Source organism: Xenopus laevis, chromosome 7S (genome assembly GCF_017654675.1).
Source record: "Xenopus laevis strain J_2021 chromosome 7S, Xenopus_laevis_v10.1, whole genome shotgun sequence".
Lineage (NCBI taxonomy): Eukaryota > Metazoa > Chordata > Amphibia > Anura > Pipidae > Xenopus > Xenopus laevis.
Genome location: NC_054384.1, coordinates 86,578,999 through 86,599,850, shown reverse-complemented (window position 1 = coordinate 86,599,850; position 20,852 = coordinate 86,578,999). Strand labels below are relative to the sequence as shown.

Sequence of the window (20,852 nt, the reverse complement as noted above, 5' to 3'; positions counted from 1 at the left end):
CCAGTGGGATTCAACTAGATCCGGATGACTGGGACGAAATTATTGAATCTTTGTACAAACCTCTTGTTAGCACTAGGGATAAACTTATACAGTTATTATACATCAGACGTACCTTACCCCACAAATATCGCATGTCATGGGTAAGCGGGATTTACCACATTGTCCGAGATGTAGTGAACAGCTGGCTGACTTCATACATATGATGTGGAACTGCCCCACTGTGCAGAGGTTCTGCAACAGGTCACTCAATTTATGGGAACAGAACTAGTCCTACCGCAGGTACTCAACCGTGCCACATGTTTGCTAGGATTAGTAGATTCCATGGTACCCAGAGTAAGAACCAGACACTTAATGAAACTGCTCTTGTTCTACGGGAAAAAGACTGTAGGTCTACACTGGATGGGACCATCACCGCCAACTTTGCGGAAATGGATTGCTCTTGTTAATTCACAACTAGAACTTTACAAACTGTGGCAAGAGGCTGACCGGGAAAGTTCGAAGAATTATGGTCTCCATGGACTGAATCACCCGCAACATCGTTATAATTGTCTCCAGCCTCCTTATTGCTGTCTATTGTTTTCTTTCCTTTCTTCTCCTATTATATAATTTTTTTTTTATTTTTTTGTTGTTGAAAATCAATAAAAAGCGTTCTTTAAAAAAAAAAAAAAAAAAGATCCAGGCTGAAAGTGCAGTTCTCTTGCACCAGGTTTTCTGTCAGTATAAGCCTTGCATTTGGCTTGTTGACGTTTCACAATGTCAGCAGTAGATAATTTTGTAGGCACAGTATTTTGTGGAATTTTGATGTCTGCAACATGTAACTTAGTGCGCATCTGTCTGCCATGTAATAATTCAGCTGGAGATGATTGGGTTTTTGCATGGCGCGTTGCTCTGTAGTTATGTAGGAACTCTGTTTCCAAGATATCCCAGTAAGATTTACTGTCTGTAGTGCTTCTTTCAGACTTCTGTTGAATCGCTGGATTTCTCCATTTGCTTGTGGGTAACACACTGAAGATTTCCTATGCACAATATTCCTCTCTCTCAGAAAGGATTCAAACTCATATGAGACAAACTGTGGTCCGTTGTCTGATATTAACTCCTTTGGATTACCTTCTCTGCTGAAGACTGTAGACAGAAATGTTAATACTGTAGCTGCTATTATATGAGAAACAAATGCAATTTCTGTCCATTTACTGTAATAGTCTATCAAGCTTATAGCAAATCTACAGTCTATAGGAGCATCTGTAAAAGGACCGACAATATCAATAGCAAGTTTTTCCCATGCTGGAAATGGGACTGATTTTACATCTGGTCTCAACTTAAGTTTGTGTACAAAGTTCTTTGCACAGCCACAATAAAAAAGTTCTTTATAGAAGTAAGAGCAGTTTCATAAGTTTCATCAGGTAATGGTAATGTATAGAATATACACTGTCCCTCTGCTCCCAGGCAGTGAGTAAGTAAAGCACACTTTCTAGCAGCAGAAATCTCCCCTTGGTCAGCAGCAATAATGTTATTTTCAAACATTCAGATCCAAGCAGTAAAAGGTATGGTAGGCTCACCAGGGTTTGGAAGAAAAGGTGCAGGTTGCTGCAGAGGTAGAAGAGCCATCGCGTCGTCAACATCACACTAATCAGACTTATATTGTGACTTTTATATTCTATGAGTACTGTATGTTGTAAGTGGGTCCCTAAGCTCAGTAAGTGACAGCAGCACAGAGCATGTGCAGTGAATCAGCAGAAAAGAAGATGGGGAGCTACTGGGGCATCTTTGGAGGGCTGTGGTTGCCTTGGGCTGGTACAGAAGACTAAAACATACTTTAGTTAAGCTTTAGTTCTCCTTTAAAAGGAAACGACTGCACTTCCAAGCCATGCAGCCCAATAGGCTCTGCAAAAACTTAAATCTTTCAGCTCACATTTGCCAAAGTTAATGTATACAAGTTATTGTTTATCCCAAAAGGCACAGAAGCCTCATAGGTTGGGAAGGTCCGTTTTTCCTAAGTTCGGACAAAGCTTCCTCCAAGATTTTTTCAGAGTAGCGTCTTGTTTCCAGTAGCCCAATAGTCAACACAATGCTCTCCTAGGTCTGGCAGAGCCCTAAAGTTATTGACACATTTAAGGTATGCCCCAGTGTCTGGACCAGCCATGCATCTGTATGCTGAGTGAGTGGCAGAAAGTTGCACTAGCTGCTCTGCATTTCAGTCATGTAAGAGAAGCATTTGATCTGCTGAGCTTTTGAGTCAAATATGAGCTGTATAGCCAGACGGGGAAAAAGGTGCTCCAGTGATATGAATGAACATCATATCAGAAAAGTATTCCTTGTACTGACGCATATACAAATTTGCATGCACATTAATAGATTCAAACTCATTTACTTTATAAACAATTATATTACTGCATAGTTGTAAGACTCAAAGAACTCAAGCATCAGTATGTTACACTCCCGCCATGGCTCTTATAAATTTGCATGACAATTTGAGGTTTGAAAAATTTTAAGGCATCAAATTTAGGTTTACGGATTTATTTACAAAATGCACAGAGTGCAGTGCATAAGTGGTGTATAAGTGGAGTATATTGTACAAGACACTTTGCCATGGCTGATCTTACTGCCAGAGAATTTAGCTACATTTTCTGGTCATTTGGTGCTATGGGTTATAAGACTGGGGAAAATATTGTAACTGTTATCACCTAAGCCTTTATATATACACTGAGAACCTTTATCAAAGATTTTCAGAACCTACTGCCTGGCCCTGTTCAGCTCTAAAACTACAGTATAGAGACAAGACTTTTCTTTCTGTAACTACTGGTTTCAGCATTACTCCATTAATGTCAAGAGTCATGAATTTTGACTGCTATATATTTAATATAATAGTATTTATTTTGAAGCGCACTTTAAACACCATGCGACAACATTGCAAAACTCATCTCTACCCTGAGCAAGTTAAACATAACACACGTCAGTTTCTATTCAAACGTCAATAACAACAGATAAATACTCTTGCATGGGAGAACTTACCTTCCACCTCCCTGTCAGCTTTCAATGCAAACAACAGTGTACAAAAACGGGCAGAATTTGCAGAATCCTATGTCTGTCCCTGTTATGTGATACCCACTGAGTCCAAAGAAAGTCAGGTTACAAGACTTGCACATTTCCAGTGCAGCCAAAGATGCTTTCAGGGAACTAAAACACTTTCCATCCTACTCATATGGTAATGCCGACAGATCATTGACATTTACTCACAATCATCTGGTCAGATTCTGCACAAGATAGTAACTCTATCACTCGCTGGAGTATCTATTTAGAAGTCAGATGCAATTTAAGTTGCTTATAAATGACTTTTCAGGTCCAAACAACCCTAGTTAAAGAAACAGAGCTTTTTGGGCTATTTATTTTATATGTGATATGTCAATACATAGAGGCACATTTATGGAATTTCGAATTCATGTGAGTTTTTTTTTTTTTTAAACTCCAATAAATTCGACCAATCGAAATATATTACTAAAATCAAATTTTCTCAACTCCGACAAATTGAATCGAACCGAAAACTAGAATCAAATTAGATTTGAATTTAAAAAAAGTCGATTCGAATTTAAAAAACTCTATTTCAGTTTTTTTTATCTGAAAAAAACTCGAATGTCAGGAAGGCTGCAAACATCACCAAATTGATCCCTGGGCCTCTGCCATTGACTTATACAGAAAGTCGGCAGGTTTAAGGTGGCGAATAGACGAATTCGAGTTCTTAAAGGGCCAGAGTATGATAAATCTCGCAAATTTGAATTAAAACTCAAATTGAGTTTGGATAATTCACAATTTGAATTTGAGAATTTTGACAAAAAAACATTTTCAAAAATTAGAATTCTCACTTTAAACCTTAATAAATCTTAATGTAAATAGATAGGCAACATCAACTGTAAACAGTGTCGGACTGGCCCAGCGGGATGCCGGGAAAATACCCGGTGGGCCCCAACTCTTAATGGGCCAGACCCCTCTCCAGTTTTTCTTAGGCGCCGTGCAGCGCCTTCTGCGCATGCGCTTGGCACCAAACACCCAGGAGCGCTTAGCGGCGCCTTCAAACAGGCGCCTTCATGTGCACGCACTCAGCACGTCACAGTAGGGGGGCGGGGGGCCCTGGGCAGTAGTCCCGGTGGGCCCCAGGCCCCCCAGTCCGACCCTGACTGTAGATAGAATACCTTTGTGGGTGTTAGATGGTGTGAGTTCATTAAAATGGGGGACTTGGGGACAGAAGAAGGGCCCTTCATTAAAGATTTGCACCAGAACTTATGCAATACCCTTGAGACACACCATAAAAAAGTGTTGTTTTTTTTTGTACCTCTTGCCCATCATTTACTAACTGCCTCTAGCAACCATGCAGTCTGAAATGATCTCTCTACATCAATAAAGCAAGCCTAAAGAAAACTATACAGTTACTAGGTTATTACTGTTACTATATATATATATATATATATAAATATATATAAATATATATATATATATATATATATATATATATATATATATATATATATATATATATATTGCACTGTTTTAATTCAAATATAAATGCAGTCAATATACTCTCTGGTTTTGGGAAAGGCTTATTAACCATTTGAACGCAAGCACCTACTGATTAACATCTTTATATATCCTGTTGGAAAGTTAGTCCAGAAAATCCAGTTAAAACCAACATTTAAATCCCGAGGTTATTTACTTTATTCTTTAAAACACGGATTACATTTAGCTCTATGACCATCCCGTGTATTTGTGTCAGATCTGACGCCTTAGTTAATCTTTAAATGAAGGGATACAGATATCCCTGCTCAATTTGAAATGAGTAGGAGCAGAGTAAGTAAGTTTCCTAGCTCCTTGTGTGGCCTAGGATCATGCCAGGAAACACCCATGTGCTACCAATGACCTACTGTATGAAATGCTGTTGAACACAGGCAGATAAAGGGGAAACTATTAGAGGCACATTTATCAAGAGTCGAATTTCGAATTCATGCGAGTTTTTTTAAAACTCCCATAAATTCTAAATTTGACTAGTCGAATTTATTAATAAAATCAAATTTTTCCAACTCAGACAAATTTAAATAACCAGAAAATTCGAATCAAATTCAATCAAACTCAGAAAAATCTATTTCAGAAAAAAACTTGAATGTCAGAAAAGCTGCAAACATCACCAAATTGATCCCTGGACCTCTCCGGACCTCTCCCATGGACTTAAAAAGTATTTCGGCAGGTTTTAGGAGGTGAATAGTCTAATTCGAATACTTAAACGGACAGAGTATGATAAATCTCGAAAATGGAATTTGAATTTTTTTTTTAAAAAAACTCGAACCCAGTTTGGATAACTTCCTAGTCCAATTTGACAGTTTTGACCATACAAAAATTAGAAAATTTGAATTCAAATTTTCAATTTTCCCCTTAATAAATCTGCCCCTTAGTGTTCCATTGAGGAAATGCATTGCTAGAATGCTCACTGACAAATTTCTGAACAGTAGGTCTACTAAATTCTGAAAGGGAGAGCAGGAGTGGACTAGGAAGCAAAGGGTTACTGAAGTGGCACGTGGGGGTCTAGGGTCTGAAGTCTAAGGGGCAAATTCACTAAGATTCGTAGTTGCGCCAGGCGTAACTTCGCCGCACTTCGGCACACTTCGCCAGGCGTAGTTTCGCCAGCGCTTCGCAAATTCACTAAAATCCGAAGTTGCGCTCAGGGGTGGCGTAAGGTTGCGAAGTTGCGCTAGCGTTGCTTCGATAAGTAAAGCGAAGTTACGCTAGCGAAGGCTAATTTGCATACGGCGCGAAATTCAAATTTCAATGGAGGAATACGTATCAGCACTACAAATGGCTAGAAAAGCTTCAAAACATCAAATAAATTTTTTATTTTGCCCTACACATGTGCCCACTGTCTAGATAAGTTGCCATGAGTCAGGAAATGTAGGGGGGAAGGAGGGGAGCCCCAAAAAATTTTTCGATCTTTTTCAGCCTATCACCCATAATGTAGAAAACACGCCAGCGTTTTTTGGGATTTAGAAAAAATTTTGACTTTTTTTGAAACAATCCCTATCTACTCTATTGCGCTTCGCCAGGTCTGAGGTGGCGAAGGAAGTCTAGCGTAAAAGGTAGCGTTCAGTACACTGCGCGCGTTAGTGAATTTGCGTAGTTACGACGCTAGCGAAACTTCGCCAGGCGTAAGGGTGCGAAGTAACACTAGCGAAACTACGCCAGCGTTCGTTAGTGAATTTGCGCAGTAACGAAAATGACAAACGCTAGCGTTCGGCGCTTCGGAGCTTAGTGAATTTGCCCCTAAGGGTGCGGCTATTGTGGTGAGCTAGTGGGCGGGTGCACAAGAGGGACTTGCCATGGGAGCAAGTTCCCCTTGGCCCTGTTCTGCATTACCCTAAGTAAAAAAAAAAAGAGAAATCAGAACAAGAAATACTCTGTGACAGAGCAACCATTAGCATTGGGCAGTGTTATGTTTTATACAGCTTTTATAACACTTTTCATATCAAACATTCTCTGCCTGAATCTGTCCCATTTATCGTCAACAGTTTATGCCAGGACATAGGTAGTAGAAATTAATGGAATCATTTTTTTTGTCTTTTTTAAAAGATGAATTGCACAATCACTACATATGCCACTAATGTAAATTGGCAAAGTTGAAGTATAATGAAAGATAATGAAGGCTAACCCTTATGAAAAAGAAAGTAACTGCTATATATTCATATATATGCAGAAATTCAGAATGACAGCGGTGCCAAATATTTTTGCCATGTTGGAGTATGTTACTACATATTTCAGTACAGGTGAATCAGGAACTGGTTTTTAAGAGATATATAGTTATATATACACAACACACACCAATGTAAAGTGTTTAATTAATAGCCTTCCCCAGGGTCACACTGGATACCGTGAAAAATCCTGGTTGGTCCCAATCCATGGGGAACCCGTGGTCACTGCTCACAATCAGCACAGAAATCTCTCTTTTCTTATTTGAAAGGTTCCATTGTGGAACACGTGGCTATCTTTAATATCTTTAATCGCCACGTCAATCACAGGGAATCCTAATTTGTAAAACCGGGCAGGCAGTTTTGACATGGGCAGTCCTTCAAAAAAACGTGCTGTCTGGGTCAAAACTCAGTGGCAACCCTAATGAGCACAATAGTAACATTTTCTGATTCCATGCAAGCCTTCACAGCTACACAAGAGCCTTACAAATATTGTGTTGCAGTATTCAGCTACATAGATCCATAGACTGGTGCAACAGAACAGGAGACCCAGCCAGCGAGAAAAAGTTAGTAAGTTAACATACTGAAGGTGCTTAACTGTATATTCTACTTTAAAAAAGTGGATAAGACATAATACTGTTGATGAATGAATTGATATTTTACTCAATATATACTGGCATGCAAAGTACATCTAGAATGCATATGGAAAATATCCATGCCATAGCTTTTTATATTTAGGGGGCTGCTGTCCAACACCAACATATATTTTTAAATGCATAAGACTACCATTAAAGAGGCGGTGGCTACAAGCACATAGACGCTTGGACTTCCTTTGTGCAGAATAACTGTTACAATACAAAAGGTTGTGTGGGAGCATTCTAGGTTAAAGGATAATGAAAGTCCAACTGACAAGATAATGCTCCATCAATATAATGTAAGTCTAAATCAATTCTCTGGATACATCTTGTTATACCAGTTCTGCATATGATACAAATTTCTATCTGTGCCTAGTCCTGGCAATTAAAGGGGAACTATTGTGAAAATGAAAACGTAATATAAGCCTCAGCATACTAAAATAAGAAACTTTCTAAATACAATCAATTAAATATTATGCATCATTTCTGAAATAATCAAGTTTCTGTTCACAATTCCTCTCTTAGCATCTGTTTCTCTTCATTCTATCTTCATGCACCAGTTGGGTGGCAGATAGTCAATGACTGTTCATTATATATTATTATATACTGTAACTTTTAGGGAGGGTTCCTTTCCTAGCAGACGAATTAGGGTAGGACTCCACGAGCGATTTTGTCGCGATCTGACGCGCTGCGACAAAACGCATGCGACAAAAATAAGACAAGAGATAGAATTGTTGCATGGTGTCACAGCGTTGATCCGACCCGATCCGACTGTCGGATGCAGACGCTGTGTGCTGCGTTTTGCCGCAGCGCGTTGGATCATGACAAAATCGCTCGTGGAGTTCTACCCTTAGAGCTCACTCAAATAACTGATTCCAGTACAAACAAAATCTCACAAAATATCTGCCTTTTGTACACATTCTGCATGTAGAGAGACAGGATTTCTGGTGATTTTAAAAGAGTGAAGTCTAATACATCTTCTAGGGAAAAGGAGCCCCATTATATGATATATTGGATCTGTCAATGAATATCTGACACCCAACTCCTGAATGAATAGAGAATAAAGAGAAACGAATGCTGAGAAAGGGATAGTGAAGATAAACGTGATTATTTCAGTAGATGTACAGAATGTTTGATTGTATTAGAAAGTTTCTTGTTTCAGTATGCTGAAGCTTATATTAAATTTTCATTTTTGCGATAGTTCTCCTTTAAGGGAGAATACCTCAACCGTGTACACTTTTGCCCTCCAACTTGTGCCTGTAATTTATCCACCCACTTAGATTGTAAGCTCTGTGGGGCAGGGACCTCATTTCTACTGTCTCTCTCACCACACAGCACTTAATATCTGTGTACAGGAATGGGACCGGTTATCCAGAATGCTCGGGACCTGGGGTTTTCCGGATAACGGATCTTTCCGTAATTTGGGTCTTCATGCTTTAAGTCTACTAGAAATTAATTTAAACATTAAATAAACCCAATAGGCTGATTTTGCTTCCAATAAGGATTAATTATATCTTAGTTGGGATCAACTATAAGCTACTGTTTTATTATTACAGAGAAAAAGGAAATAATTTTTAAAATTTGGATTATTTGGATAAAGTGGAGTCTATGGGTAATTCGGAGCTTTCTGGATATCGGGTTTCCGGATAAGGGATCCCATACCTGTACTTGTAAATATACATTTATTGTATTTATTATGTTATTTGTCTTCCCTGAGTATACTTTTATATATTGCACAGTGTCCTTACAGCACTTTATAAATAAAGTTATACATACATATGCCATTTAATACAAAATACAGGTAATCAAGAAGAAAGTAATTACCATATTTTCCACAGTCCTGAGATATTTCGCACAATGAAAGTGTCCATTATATTCAGCGAGCTCTGCAGCTGTGTATCCATCAAGATCTCGGACTCCTAATTTAATTCCGTTAACCACAAGGATCTGGCAGCACTAAAATTTAGGGGCAATAACAATAAATACTTAATAAATATCCCCTAATGTAGAGGGACAATAACTAATACCATAATAAAATACTGACAACTGGAAAAAATGTGTAATTGACAGTTAAGAAGAAGAGTCTTGCCTTCATCTAATTTAAAAAGAACATATATCCTCCTTTTTAATACAACTCATTATGAAATGCCAACACTTAAAATGAATGATGTTCCTCTGCTTTACAGAGAATGTGTGTCCCACCCACTATGGAATGCAGAGGGACTTCAAGTCTCACAATCTATTACTTGTTAATGGAACAATTTGAGGGAGGGGTTTCATTACACTGTGAGCCTAAGGCATGTTGGGAAACAGTTAGTTGATTATCAGGGGTTCCTTTCAATCAAATGAGTTAATATAGTGTTTATGCACCATTTTTACATAAGCTCAACTTTATGTCACAACTATTTTTTTTAAAAAAACTCTAAAATCTGACATTCTGTGGTTTTGTTTATTTTCTTACTTTCTACCCTAGCAATTAATGACTGTCAGAAAGTAGTGTGCAACCAGGAAATATGCATATAGGCATAAAAGTGTCCATAACTTATTGTTCAAGTGCTGATTACGTTACATGCGCACACCGGATCTTTGATTGCATAATTCGTCACAAATCAGGGGGGAATACATAAAGTTCTTGGTACCTGTTAATAAACCCTGTTAAAATGCATTCAACTGAATTAAAGGAGAACTAGACCCTAAAAATGAATGTGGCTAAAAATGACATATTTTATATACTGAACTTATTGCACCAGCCTAAAGTTTCAGCTTGTCAATAGCAGCAATGATCCAGGACTTCAAACTTGTCACAGGGGGTCACCATCTTGTAAAGTGTCTGTGACACTCACATGCTCATTGGGCTCTGAGCAGCTGTTGAGAAGCTAAACTTAGGGGTCGTCACTAATTATCAAGCAGAAAAGCAGGGTTGTCTGTAATATAAGCTGATACTACAGGGCTGATTATTAAATTCTGATGCTAGTTAATGGTTTTCTGTGCTGCCGTGTAGTAACTGTCTGTATAAATTACTAATCAGCCTTATATTGTGACATTTCGATTCTATATGTACTGTATATTGTGAGTGGGTCCCTAAGCTCAATAAGTGACAGCAGCACAGAGCATGTGCAGTGAATCAGCAGAAAAGAAGATGGAGAGCTACTGGGGCATCTTTGGAGACACAGATCTTCCATGCCAAAGGGCTGTGTTTGCCTTGGGCTGGTACAGAAGCCCAAAACATAATGTACAACATTTCTAGCTACTTCTTTAGTTAGGCTTTACTTCTCCTTTAATTTGGCAGATTACAATAGCAGAATAACAGACAATGGCATAGAACCTCTAGCTCTCCATTCTCTGCAGCATCGTGTAGAGGGGTTCCACCCCAGTTATCCGTGCATATTTCACCTCCATGGAGAAGGAGCCAGCTCAGAACCTTGGCATGGCCTCGGCTAGCAGCAAAATGCATGGCAGTTGCTCCGTCACCATCTTTATCAGAGAGGCTGATGTCTGTAAAGCTTATCTGAAGACAGAAGAATACACAGCATTATTCCTTTGTTCTGACATTCAGGCTTCAAATATACAGTTTAAAATGTATAATTTCTGATCTGGCCTGATTTTTTTGCTTTCTTAAAGTTGGAAAACTCTTGATGAGCACTTTGATTAAAGCTATACATACCACAAAATGTTTCTTAGTCCAGAGGATCCATATCCCAGACACAACCAAGCTACCAGTGGTGCTGACAAGACATGGAACTCAAACATTTAAGCTTATCAGAGCACAAGTCACATGACTTGGGGCAGCTGGAAACTGACAATATGTCTAGCCCCATGTCAGATTTCAAAATTGAATATAAAAAAATCAATTTTGAGAATTGGATTTCAGTGCAGAATTCTGCTGGAGCAGCACTATTAACTGATGCATTTTGAAAAAAACATGTTTTCCCATGACAGTATCCCTTTAAGCATCACACTTTTTAAAGAGACCTATACCTATTAAAAGAGGTTTAGGTAGTATTTATTTTACTATAAACAGTAAAGTGGGAAGGCCCAGCCCCCTTAGCATTTTTTTCTGTATACAAACATTTGCAAATAAGAGTGCAATTGGCAGTGATGATCATAATACAGATACAAACCCCAGCCCTGGGATTAGTACATGTTTCTGAGTAGTTATCACCAATGCAGAACACTTTTCTGCTATTTCTTTTATTGGTGCACAAAAGCTTTAGTAAAACAGATATCAACCACAAAAAAAACAAAGTCTTTGCGAATATATATTATTTACAGAATTCTCTTACAGTAATTTGTAAATGTAATAACTATAGAAAACTGTAAGGCTGCAGTTGCTGACAAATGGGTGCAAATGTTGTGCTTATTCATCTAAACACGCTCCTTATAGCTGTGTCAAGCATCCCTGCACCCATCACAAGCGCATCAATAGACATGGTAAACTTGCGCCCAAAGTATCACACACTAATGCCACTTTAATGGCATGTGTTGCAATTGCATTCATTTTGATGTACAGGTGCAACAGTGGCAGACGCAGCTGCAATGACACTGGAATTTTTGGGGTGACTGCTGATTTGTGTGTATAAACATTTTGTGTCTTTGCATTACTCTTTGCACAGCAATGTGTTCATAAATGCCATTTTGTATCTATCTCTGCATTCTCTGTAGCAGAATCCATATGATAAACAAACTTAGAGGAGAACTGAACTGAGTCAGAACCAGAGAACAAGAAGAGATGCAACTACAATTATAAATATACAGGTATGGGACCTGTTATCCAGAATGCTCGGGACCTGGGGCTTTCCGGATAACTGATCTTTCTGTAACTTGGATCTTCATACCTTAAGTCTGCTATAAAATCATTAAATATACCCAATAGGCTTCCAATAAGGATTAATTATACCTCAGTTTGGATCAAGTACAAGGTACCGTTTTTTATTAAGCTCCCCATAGACGCGACGATTCTTCTTGCCGAACGACCGATTTTAGGGAAGCCCGACCAATTATCGTGTGGTTAGTGGTATTCGAACGATCGTACATCTTACGATTTTTAGGCCGACATCTGTCGGGAAATTGATCGGCCAGGTCAAAAAATCTTTGTCGGCCCCAGTGCAATCTATCTATGTTTGCAGGGCCAAGCAGGCAGCTCCCCTTTTTTTTCCTGGTAAATTGGTCTTTTTAGTTGATGGTAAATCCGTACGATCGTACGATCGTTCTGAGAAGATCGTGGTCTCACGATCAGGATCTGATCTTTTAAAAATCTCAACATCTATGGCCATCTTAACAGAGAAAAAGGAAATCACTTTTAAAAATTTTGATTATTTGGATAAAATGGAGACAGCCTTCCCGTAATTCAGAGCTTTCTGGATAATGGGTTTCCAGATAATGGATGCTATACCTGTATTTAAAACTTCTTAATGAATCGATATTGGAAAGTTGCTAAGAATTATATTTGCTATATTACTAGCTGCTCCTCATACAGATTACAGACAAGTAGCACAAGCAATTGAGGATTAAAGAGAGAAAAAGAAGGCACATTTGAGCACAAGTGGAGATCAATAGCAGAGACTTACCAACCAAACAATGACCGAGCTGTGGCCCATTTGGGCAGCTGCATGTAAGGGCGTCATCCCATCGTTGGATCTCATGTGGGGATCAGCTCCACAGTCCTGGACCAAATACTGGATGACTTCCAAGTGACCCTCTTGACAAGCTAGGTAGAGGGGTGTGGCACCATTCTTCGTCTGGGAATTAATAGCGCTGCAAGCAGATAATCCCCAGTGATTACTGACATATTCCCTCATTCAGTCTTGTTTTATATACAAGTAAAAACATTATCAATGCGCACTTCTCCTTGATCAACTGGCTGCTGGTGTCTCCCATATTATACTTTGCCTGTCAGTCATATAACCAGAAGTTAAGTTGGTCATACATGGGAAGATTTAAGATTTGGGCACGATTCGCGGCTTATCTGCCATTGTATGAAGCCTTCTGACGGGCCCTTCTTGACTTGACTGATGTGGTCCTCACTTCAAGGGCTCAGATTAGACCAATATCTCCCAGTTTAGGTGGCCATATCAGGGGAAAAGACCTGCTTGTTTGTTGACCTCGCCAAACGAGTGGATCTTAAAGTGTATGGTCAATTGTACTGGTCACCTCAATGGAATCTTTTAAAGGAGAGTTCAACCTGTAATAAAAAAAAAACCTCCCCCTACCCTGGGTAGACCCCCCTCCTTCCTCCCCCTAGCCTACCTGCCCCCCCCCGGGGGCAAATGCCCCTAAGTTTTTACTCACCCCTATGTGCATATTCTGGCGGCGGAGTTCACGTCAGTCATCTTCTTTCTTCTGTCTTTTTTGTAAGTTTCGGTGCATGCACAGTTGGAGTAAATTTCCGCTCCCGAACCACTGCTCATGTGCCGAAAGTCACGCAAATTTCTGAAAAATATTCGGAAATTTTCGTGACTTTTGACGCATATGCAGTTGTTCGAGACCGGAAATTTACTCCAACTGTGCATGCGCCGAAAATGCTGTCAAGACACGAAGACTACCAGATATTAAGAAGATGGCTACCGTGAACTCAGAGGCCAGAATCTGCATGGAGGGGTGAGTAAAAAATTAGCCCGGGGGGGCAGGTAGGCTGGGGAGAGGAGGCAGAGAGGTCTACCCAGGGTAGGGGTGGAGGTTTTTGTTATTACAGGTTGAATTCTCCTTTAAGTAGTCATAGACAAGCAATTACCACTTAAACATGTACAGGGTTGGGAGGTAGTGAACATTACCTATCGGCACAGAATGGAAACATATGAAAAGTTACATATTTCTATATGGAACATTATGCTCATTCCTGTTTATTAAAGGTACCAGTTTAAGATTATCATGTAACTGGAGAATTCTGCTGGAATGACTATGCGGATTCCATTTAACTGAAATCAATGTGCAATCAGTGCAGCACTTGCATTTATTAGACATGCCCCTAACTTTTCATCTTTTATTAGTATACAGCAGAACCTCAATTTTACATCCTCTGATTTTAAGTTTTCCCTCATTTTACATTGTTGTTTTGTGGTCCTACCCATATATTATGCATAATACATTTCCCTGATTTAACACCATTTTTTTCTGGTCCCCTGAAAACTGTAAAATGGGGCTTCTACTGTATGTCTAATACGATTGAACTAGGGTGCAGCTGCTATTTCACGTCGCTGCATTGAATAACTGCTTATGTCCACAAGATGGCGATACAGTATCATTCAGACTCCACCGTTGTCCCTTTACAGAAGTATAAACAAAAGATTACTTGCATTCTTCTGCAATAAACTCTAAGGTTTATAAACGAGATTTGCTATGCTATAAAAACACAAACTGTATTCTTATTAGTAAAAGGTGCAGGTTTATTGTTGCCTGAATAAAGTATGAATTAAGTACACAAGTCCAACCCTGCTGCCATGTAGCCTTCCCAAACAAAAAAAACTCACTCTCCACCAATGGTGACCAGAAAAGAACCAAAATCAGGGCCCCAGTGCTGCATAGAAGGGTTGTTAACCACAGATCCACCCTGCTGCACATATCCATAAAGATGTCAATCATACAGTGAATGCGGTGGCAAATAAGAATGTTGGAGTAACTCTAAAGGATGCAGGGGGGCTGGAGGAGAAGAGGCCCAAACAGTCACCTTAGAGTTCCATAATCTGTATCAGAGCCCTTAGTCTATGGCTTTGTGCTTTTATATGATCATGAAACTCCTTGTTACTATAGAATATTCTATATTATATTATATTATATTATACTCACATAACATACATAAAGCCTCTAACAAATTTGTGATGGGTGCAAAACAGAATCAAAGAAAGGTACGAATTTAGGGTCTGATTTGTCCGCTTCTGCTCTGTATAAAACAATATATTAAAGGTAATACTTTTATTTAACTTAAATCTTATAGATGGACCTATTGCTTGCAACTTTATAGATTTGATTTATTAGCTTTCCTATTTTGTCTCTGTTCCAACAGCAAAGAAAAATTCTTTTTTTTTAATACGCAATTTTACCTGTATTACTTTTGACTCATCATTCATTTCATTTAAAAAAACATTCCCTAGTTGCTAGAGTATTGGGATAAATGATATTGTTCAAGCCTGAGAGTTGCAGAACAAAAAAATAAACTACTGAAAAAAAAACAGCAAAATATATAAAGACCCACTGCAAACTGTCTACAGAGACAACAGGGTGGTGGATCATGCCAAGAACAGGTAGTTGAGTGATCTATTTGGGGTACATTTGACATTTTCTGTTTGTACAGATCATCTGATATCCAACAGAATTACAGAACTCTGAGCTGACAAACGTGCCCAAATGGATAAAGTTATGCTCAAATAATTCTGCCATTCCTATAAAACACTGCCATCCCGAACTTTGGCCTGTCTCCCCTCTGAAGCCACCTCTACCATATGTCTCCTGCATGGGCATCTTAGTGTGCCAGCTGTTGGTTTCCCATCCTGCAGATAAGGTTACACTCCAGAGAAAGGTGCTAAAGAAATACAATAGAGACAAATGCACTAATTCATTATCAACTGCTGGTATGTTCTAGAAAATAAACTACTTAACTAGATATGGAAACTGCAAGTTAATACTTCTGCACACTGCGTCACAGGTACTTCTCCTGCTTCTGTTACGTGATTATAAAGTATACGCCGACACCATTCTGTCACTTTGCACTGCTCACTCTGTTCTTGGTAGAAAAATAAATTACTGCATTAACCCTGTCTTGTCCATATAGCATGAGTCTAGTGTAGTAGCTTCTGCTCTGAAGCACTGTAGATTTTGAACTACTGGTATCAATAGAGCACTGCGCACTCCCTCTCAGGTGCTGCTTGCTTTCACGTATATTAACTAGGTCTGGTTACCAGCAATTTGCAGTATGTAGCAGAGATTAAACATTTAACATTCACCAGCTGTCACTGCAAAGGTGCTTTGTCTATGGCAAACTGAGGTAGAGATAAACCAAAAGGGCCAAAGGGAACTAGAAGTGGAAATAATCTCTCTAACCATAATGAATTTCACATCAATGTAAAGGGCCCTTCTGTTCTACAGGAAAGAATGGCTAAAGGTGGCCATACACGGAGAGATCCGCTCGTTGGCAATGTCGCCAAACGAGCGTATGTCTCCCCGATATGCCCACCTTGAGGTGGGCAATATCGGGTTGATCCGATCGTGGGACCTAACAGGCGGTCGGATCACGGGACTGCATCAACGAACAAATGCAGCCGTGATCCAAAGGGATTTTTAGTCCCATATGATCAAGATCTGGCCGACTTTCGGCCAGATCTTGATCGGGGAAGAATGTCGGAGCCAATAAGCTGCAGACGCGGTCTGTCGACAGCTTTTATCTGCCTGTGTATGGCCACCTTAAGAGGCTGGATAAGGGTTTAAAACAGCAACTATAGTTTTAACTCTCCAGTAAATAAGTAAAACTGTTTGCTAGAGAACTAGAGTGCATATAAAGAAAATGATGATATAATTGGTATTACTGAGACGTGGTTGGGATGAAACGTGTGACTGGACTTTGTTTACACAGTTTTTAAGAAGTACAGAGGGATGGTGTTTGTCTGTATGTAAAGTCAGAATTAAAACTATGCACTAAAGAAATTACCAAGGATAGCACTGGTATGTGTGTGAAAGTCTTATAGTAGAGATTTCAGCTGGCCGCAGGGTTGGACTGGCACAGAGGGATAATCCTGGTGGGTCCTAGTCCTGGTGAGCTTTGTTCCGTGTCTGCGACATCGGCGGGGGCGGGGTACCTTGTCCTGGTGGGCCCTCTTGCCCGGTCTGAGGTGTGCAGTCGCAGGGTTCCTTGTCATGGTGAGCCCTGCTGCCCACTTGAAATGTGCATTGGCAGGAGCTTGTTTTGGTCAGGGCATGTTTTGCTGGCCGGTCCCGCTTCTTGTCCAGGCTGTGTGGTGGGAGTGGCAAGGGGTGGTAATGGTGGCAAGACACTTTGTTCTTACATCACACGTTTTACTTGTGCTCCGTTTTTAGGATGCCAGACTAAGCTCTTAAATATTACCTTAAGATTGAACTGCTGCCCCAAATGGAGCAGATGTCTTTAATACAGTGGCTACGTGGTTCCTGCGCCAGAACAATATCTGGAGCAACAGTTCAGGCCACATAAAGATTTCTACATTAATACATGAAAGCTCCAGCAAAGAATGCAGGGCGATGCTCTTCATAATTAAACAAGAAATTATGAGGGGATAGGGGATTGAAGGTGAGGGTTGAAGGCGATAAGGGAGGGTTGAAGTGAACTTCTGAGTAGGGGATTGAAGTATGGAGAGAAAAGCACAGAGAAGACAAGAGGAACCTAGAGTAAATGACATGTTAAAAAGTGAATAGCTGATGGAAAGATCGAGGATGGAGGGGGTCACATTGGGTAAATGAGAACGTGGACTACTACAAATGTGAGTTTGGCAAATGCCTGAAGGACACACAATAAAGAAACTGGCTGATGGAAAAAATGGGAGAAGTAGGATAGAAAAGGAAGGCTTAAGACACAGATAGCGAAATATCATAAATAAAATGGTTTGGATGCCACTGGCCAGAATAGTGGGCCTTTGAGGTTACGTTCTCTGGTGGGCTTCAGGTACCCCAGTCCAAAACTGGTTGGACTAAGAAAATTATCATTGCTTTATGCCACATAGCACTCAGTATTAGTGAGGTGAATGAAGCCCAGTTACAAATGTAAGAGGCTTCACAACCAGATCTTGGCAGATTTAATTGCCTTCTATGAGGAGTCAAGCAGAAACCTAGACTCTGGGACGGCAGTGGATTTGGACTTGAACTTTGCTAAAGCACTTGAGACAGTACCACACAGAAAGAAGGATGCAGATTAAATTAAAGAGATACTGACACCAAAAATTCAATTTTTTTTTACAACATAACATTTTCTTTACATGTACTTTATCATTTGTCGTAAACAAACGTTCTTGTTACTTTTACATTACCTACACAATCCCCCATGTTCCTCTATGATGGAACTATCATATTTGAGCTGCAGTAGTCTCTTAGGGGCAGATTTACTTAGCTCGAATGAAGAATTCGAATGGAAAAAAATTCGAATTTCGAAGTATTTTTTTGGGTACTTCGACCATCGAATTGGTCGAATTCGATCGAATCGAATGATTCGAACGATTCGAAGTAAAAATCGTTCGACTATTCGACCATTAGATAGTCGACATACTGTCTCTTTAAAAAATACTTCGACTTCATACTTCGCCACTTTAAACCTACCGAGGTGCTATGTTAGCCTATGGGGACCTTCCCTAGCACTTTTCTAAGTTTTTTTTTGGTCGAATAAAAATCCTTCGATCGATCTCTTAAAATCGTTCGAATCGTTCGATTTTTATTCGATCAAAGCTTTTGCGGTAAAATCCTTTGAATTCGATATTCAAATTCGAAGGATTTTACTTCGAGGGTCGAATTCAAGGGTTTTTTAACCCTCAAAATTCGACCCTTGATAAATCTGCCCCTTAGTGTTAATTCTAAGTGACAAGGGATAGTCAGGCTGGCAAAACAGTCAGGGTTCTGTAACTTTAAGTAACAATTACTTACAAAAGCAATTACAAAATCAGACCTATTAGTGAAAATATGAATTATAGGTAAGTTTTAATGTAGTCATTTGCTTTTCAACTTGTTTATTAATAAACTGGAGGTGGGCATTGAAAGTACAGTCTCTATTTTTGCAGGTGATGCTAAACTGTGCAAAACTAGGAGTTCCATGCAGGATGCTGCCACTATCCAGAGGATTTTTATTAAATTGGAGAACTGAGTAACAAACTGGCAAATGAAGTTCAATGTGGATAGCTACAAGATTATGAACTTCGAAGTTTTACACTAAATGGTAATGTGTAGGCCTCCATAATTGATAAGAATTTAAGGATTTTTGTGGATAACAAACCTTGTAAATCTAGGCAGAGTTGCTCAGTGGCTGCTAAAGCAAATAAAGTGAGCCTTGCACAAAAAAGGGCATTAACTCAATGGATGAAAACATAATTTTGCCTCCTTATAGATTCTAGCTAAGGCCTCACCTGGAGTATGTAGTGCAATTTTGGGTTCTAGTCCTTAGGATATTAATGAGCTGGAGAGTGCAGAGACGTGCAATTTAACGGGTAAAAGGTGTTAAAGGGAATATTCTCCTTTAAATTAACATTAACTTTTAGTATAGAGAGTGATATTCTGAAATAATTTGCAATTGTTTGATTTTTTACTATTTATGTTTTTTGAATTATTTCATTTTTTTCAGTGGCTCTCCAGTTTGCGTAATCTGGTTGCTAGGGTCCAAACTACCCTAGCAACCATTCATTGATTTCAATAAGAGGTTGGAATATGAATAGTAGAGAGTCTGAATAGAAAGATGAGTAATAAAAAGTAGCAATAACAATACACTTGTAGCCTTATAGAGCATTTGTTTTTTTAGATGGGGTCAGTTACCCGATATGAAAGCTGTAAAGAGTCAGAAGAAGGCAAATAATTAAAAAAAACTTTAAAAAAAAATGACGTCCAACTGAAAATTGCTCAGAATTAGCCATTCTACAACAACATAAATAACTTAAAGGTGAACCACCCCTTAAACTACGAGGAAAGACTGTCATGGTTGGGTTTGTTTTGTCTGTAGAAAAGGTACTTACTTTTTACAAGAACATTGGAGGACAATACAGACAGATAGCAGGGACATTTTTAACACAGAAGTCACCCAATTTATAATTGAGAAATTGAACTTTGATTTAAAGCAGCAAAAATGTTTTTTCACGATGTCGTGCTGACAGATTTTTTGATAATTTTTTCAAGGCTATATTAGTCCTAAATTAGTTGAGATCCTTGAAGTGTCCCTGAAACAATTTAATTTGCAGACCACATAAGAATGAATGGCAATGCCCCTAAATATCCTGTTTAGGGATGTCGCGGACTGTTCGCCTGCGAACTAATTCGCGCGAACATCGACTGTTCGCGTCCGCCGAATGTTCGCGAACGTCGCGCGACGTTCGCCAATTTGGGTTCACCTTAGCTGGCGCTTATTTTTGACCTCTCACCCCAGACCAGCAGATACATGGCAGCCAATCAGGAAGCTCTCCCTCCTGGACCACCCCTACACCCCCTGGACCACTCTCCTTCCTGCAGCGTTTTTTCATTCTGCCTGTGTGTGCTTGGAAGAGCTAGTGTAGGGAGAGAGCTGGTTAGTGATTTGAGGAACAGTTGATAGTAACTTTGCTGGCTAGTAATCTACTTGATACTGCTCTGTATTGGAGGGACAGAACTCTGCAGGGATTTGAGGGACATTTTAGGTTAGGTAGCTTTGCTGGCTAGTAATCTACCTTCTACTGCAGTGCTCTGTATGTAGCTGCTGTGGGCAGCTGTCCTGCTGCTGATCTCTCATCTGCTGACTGCTGCCTGTAACCCAATAGTCCTTGTAAGGACTGCTTTTATTTTCTTTTTTGTTTTTTACTTTGCTACTATAAGA

General features: G+C 39.5%; 1 protein-coding gene across 1 annotated transcript in view; it reads right to left on the bottom strand.

Annotated features, from left to right (window-relative positions):
• LOC108697689 (espin) overlaps positions 1–20,852 on the bottom strand; it is a 125,576-nt gene that overhangs the window by 76,667 nt on the left and 28,057 nt on the right. Inside the window, exons 3-5 of the mRNA XM_018227966.2 lie at positions 12,922–13,108; positions 10,680–10,862; positions 9,179–9,310 (exon numbers count right to left, since the gene is read on the bottom strand). Of these exons, the coding sequence (XP_018083455.1) occupies positions 9,179–9,310; positions 10,680–10,862; positions 12,922–13,108 (502 nt within the window). The remainder of the gene's footprint in view (positions 1–9,178; positions 9,311–10,679; positions 10,863–12,921; positions 13,109–20,852) is intronic.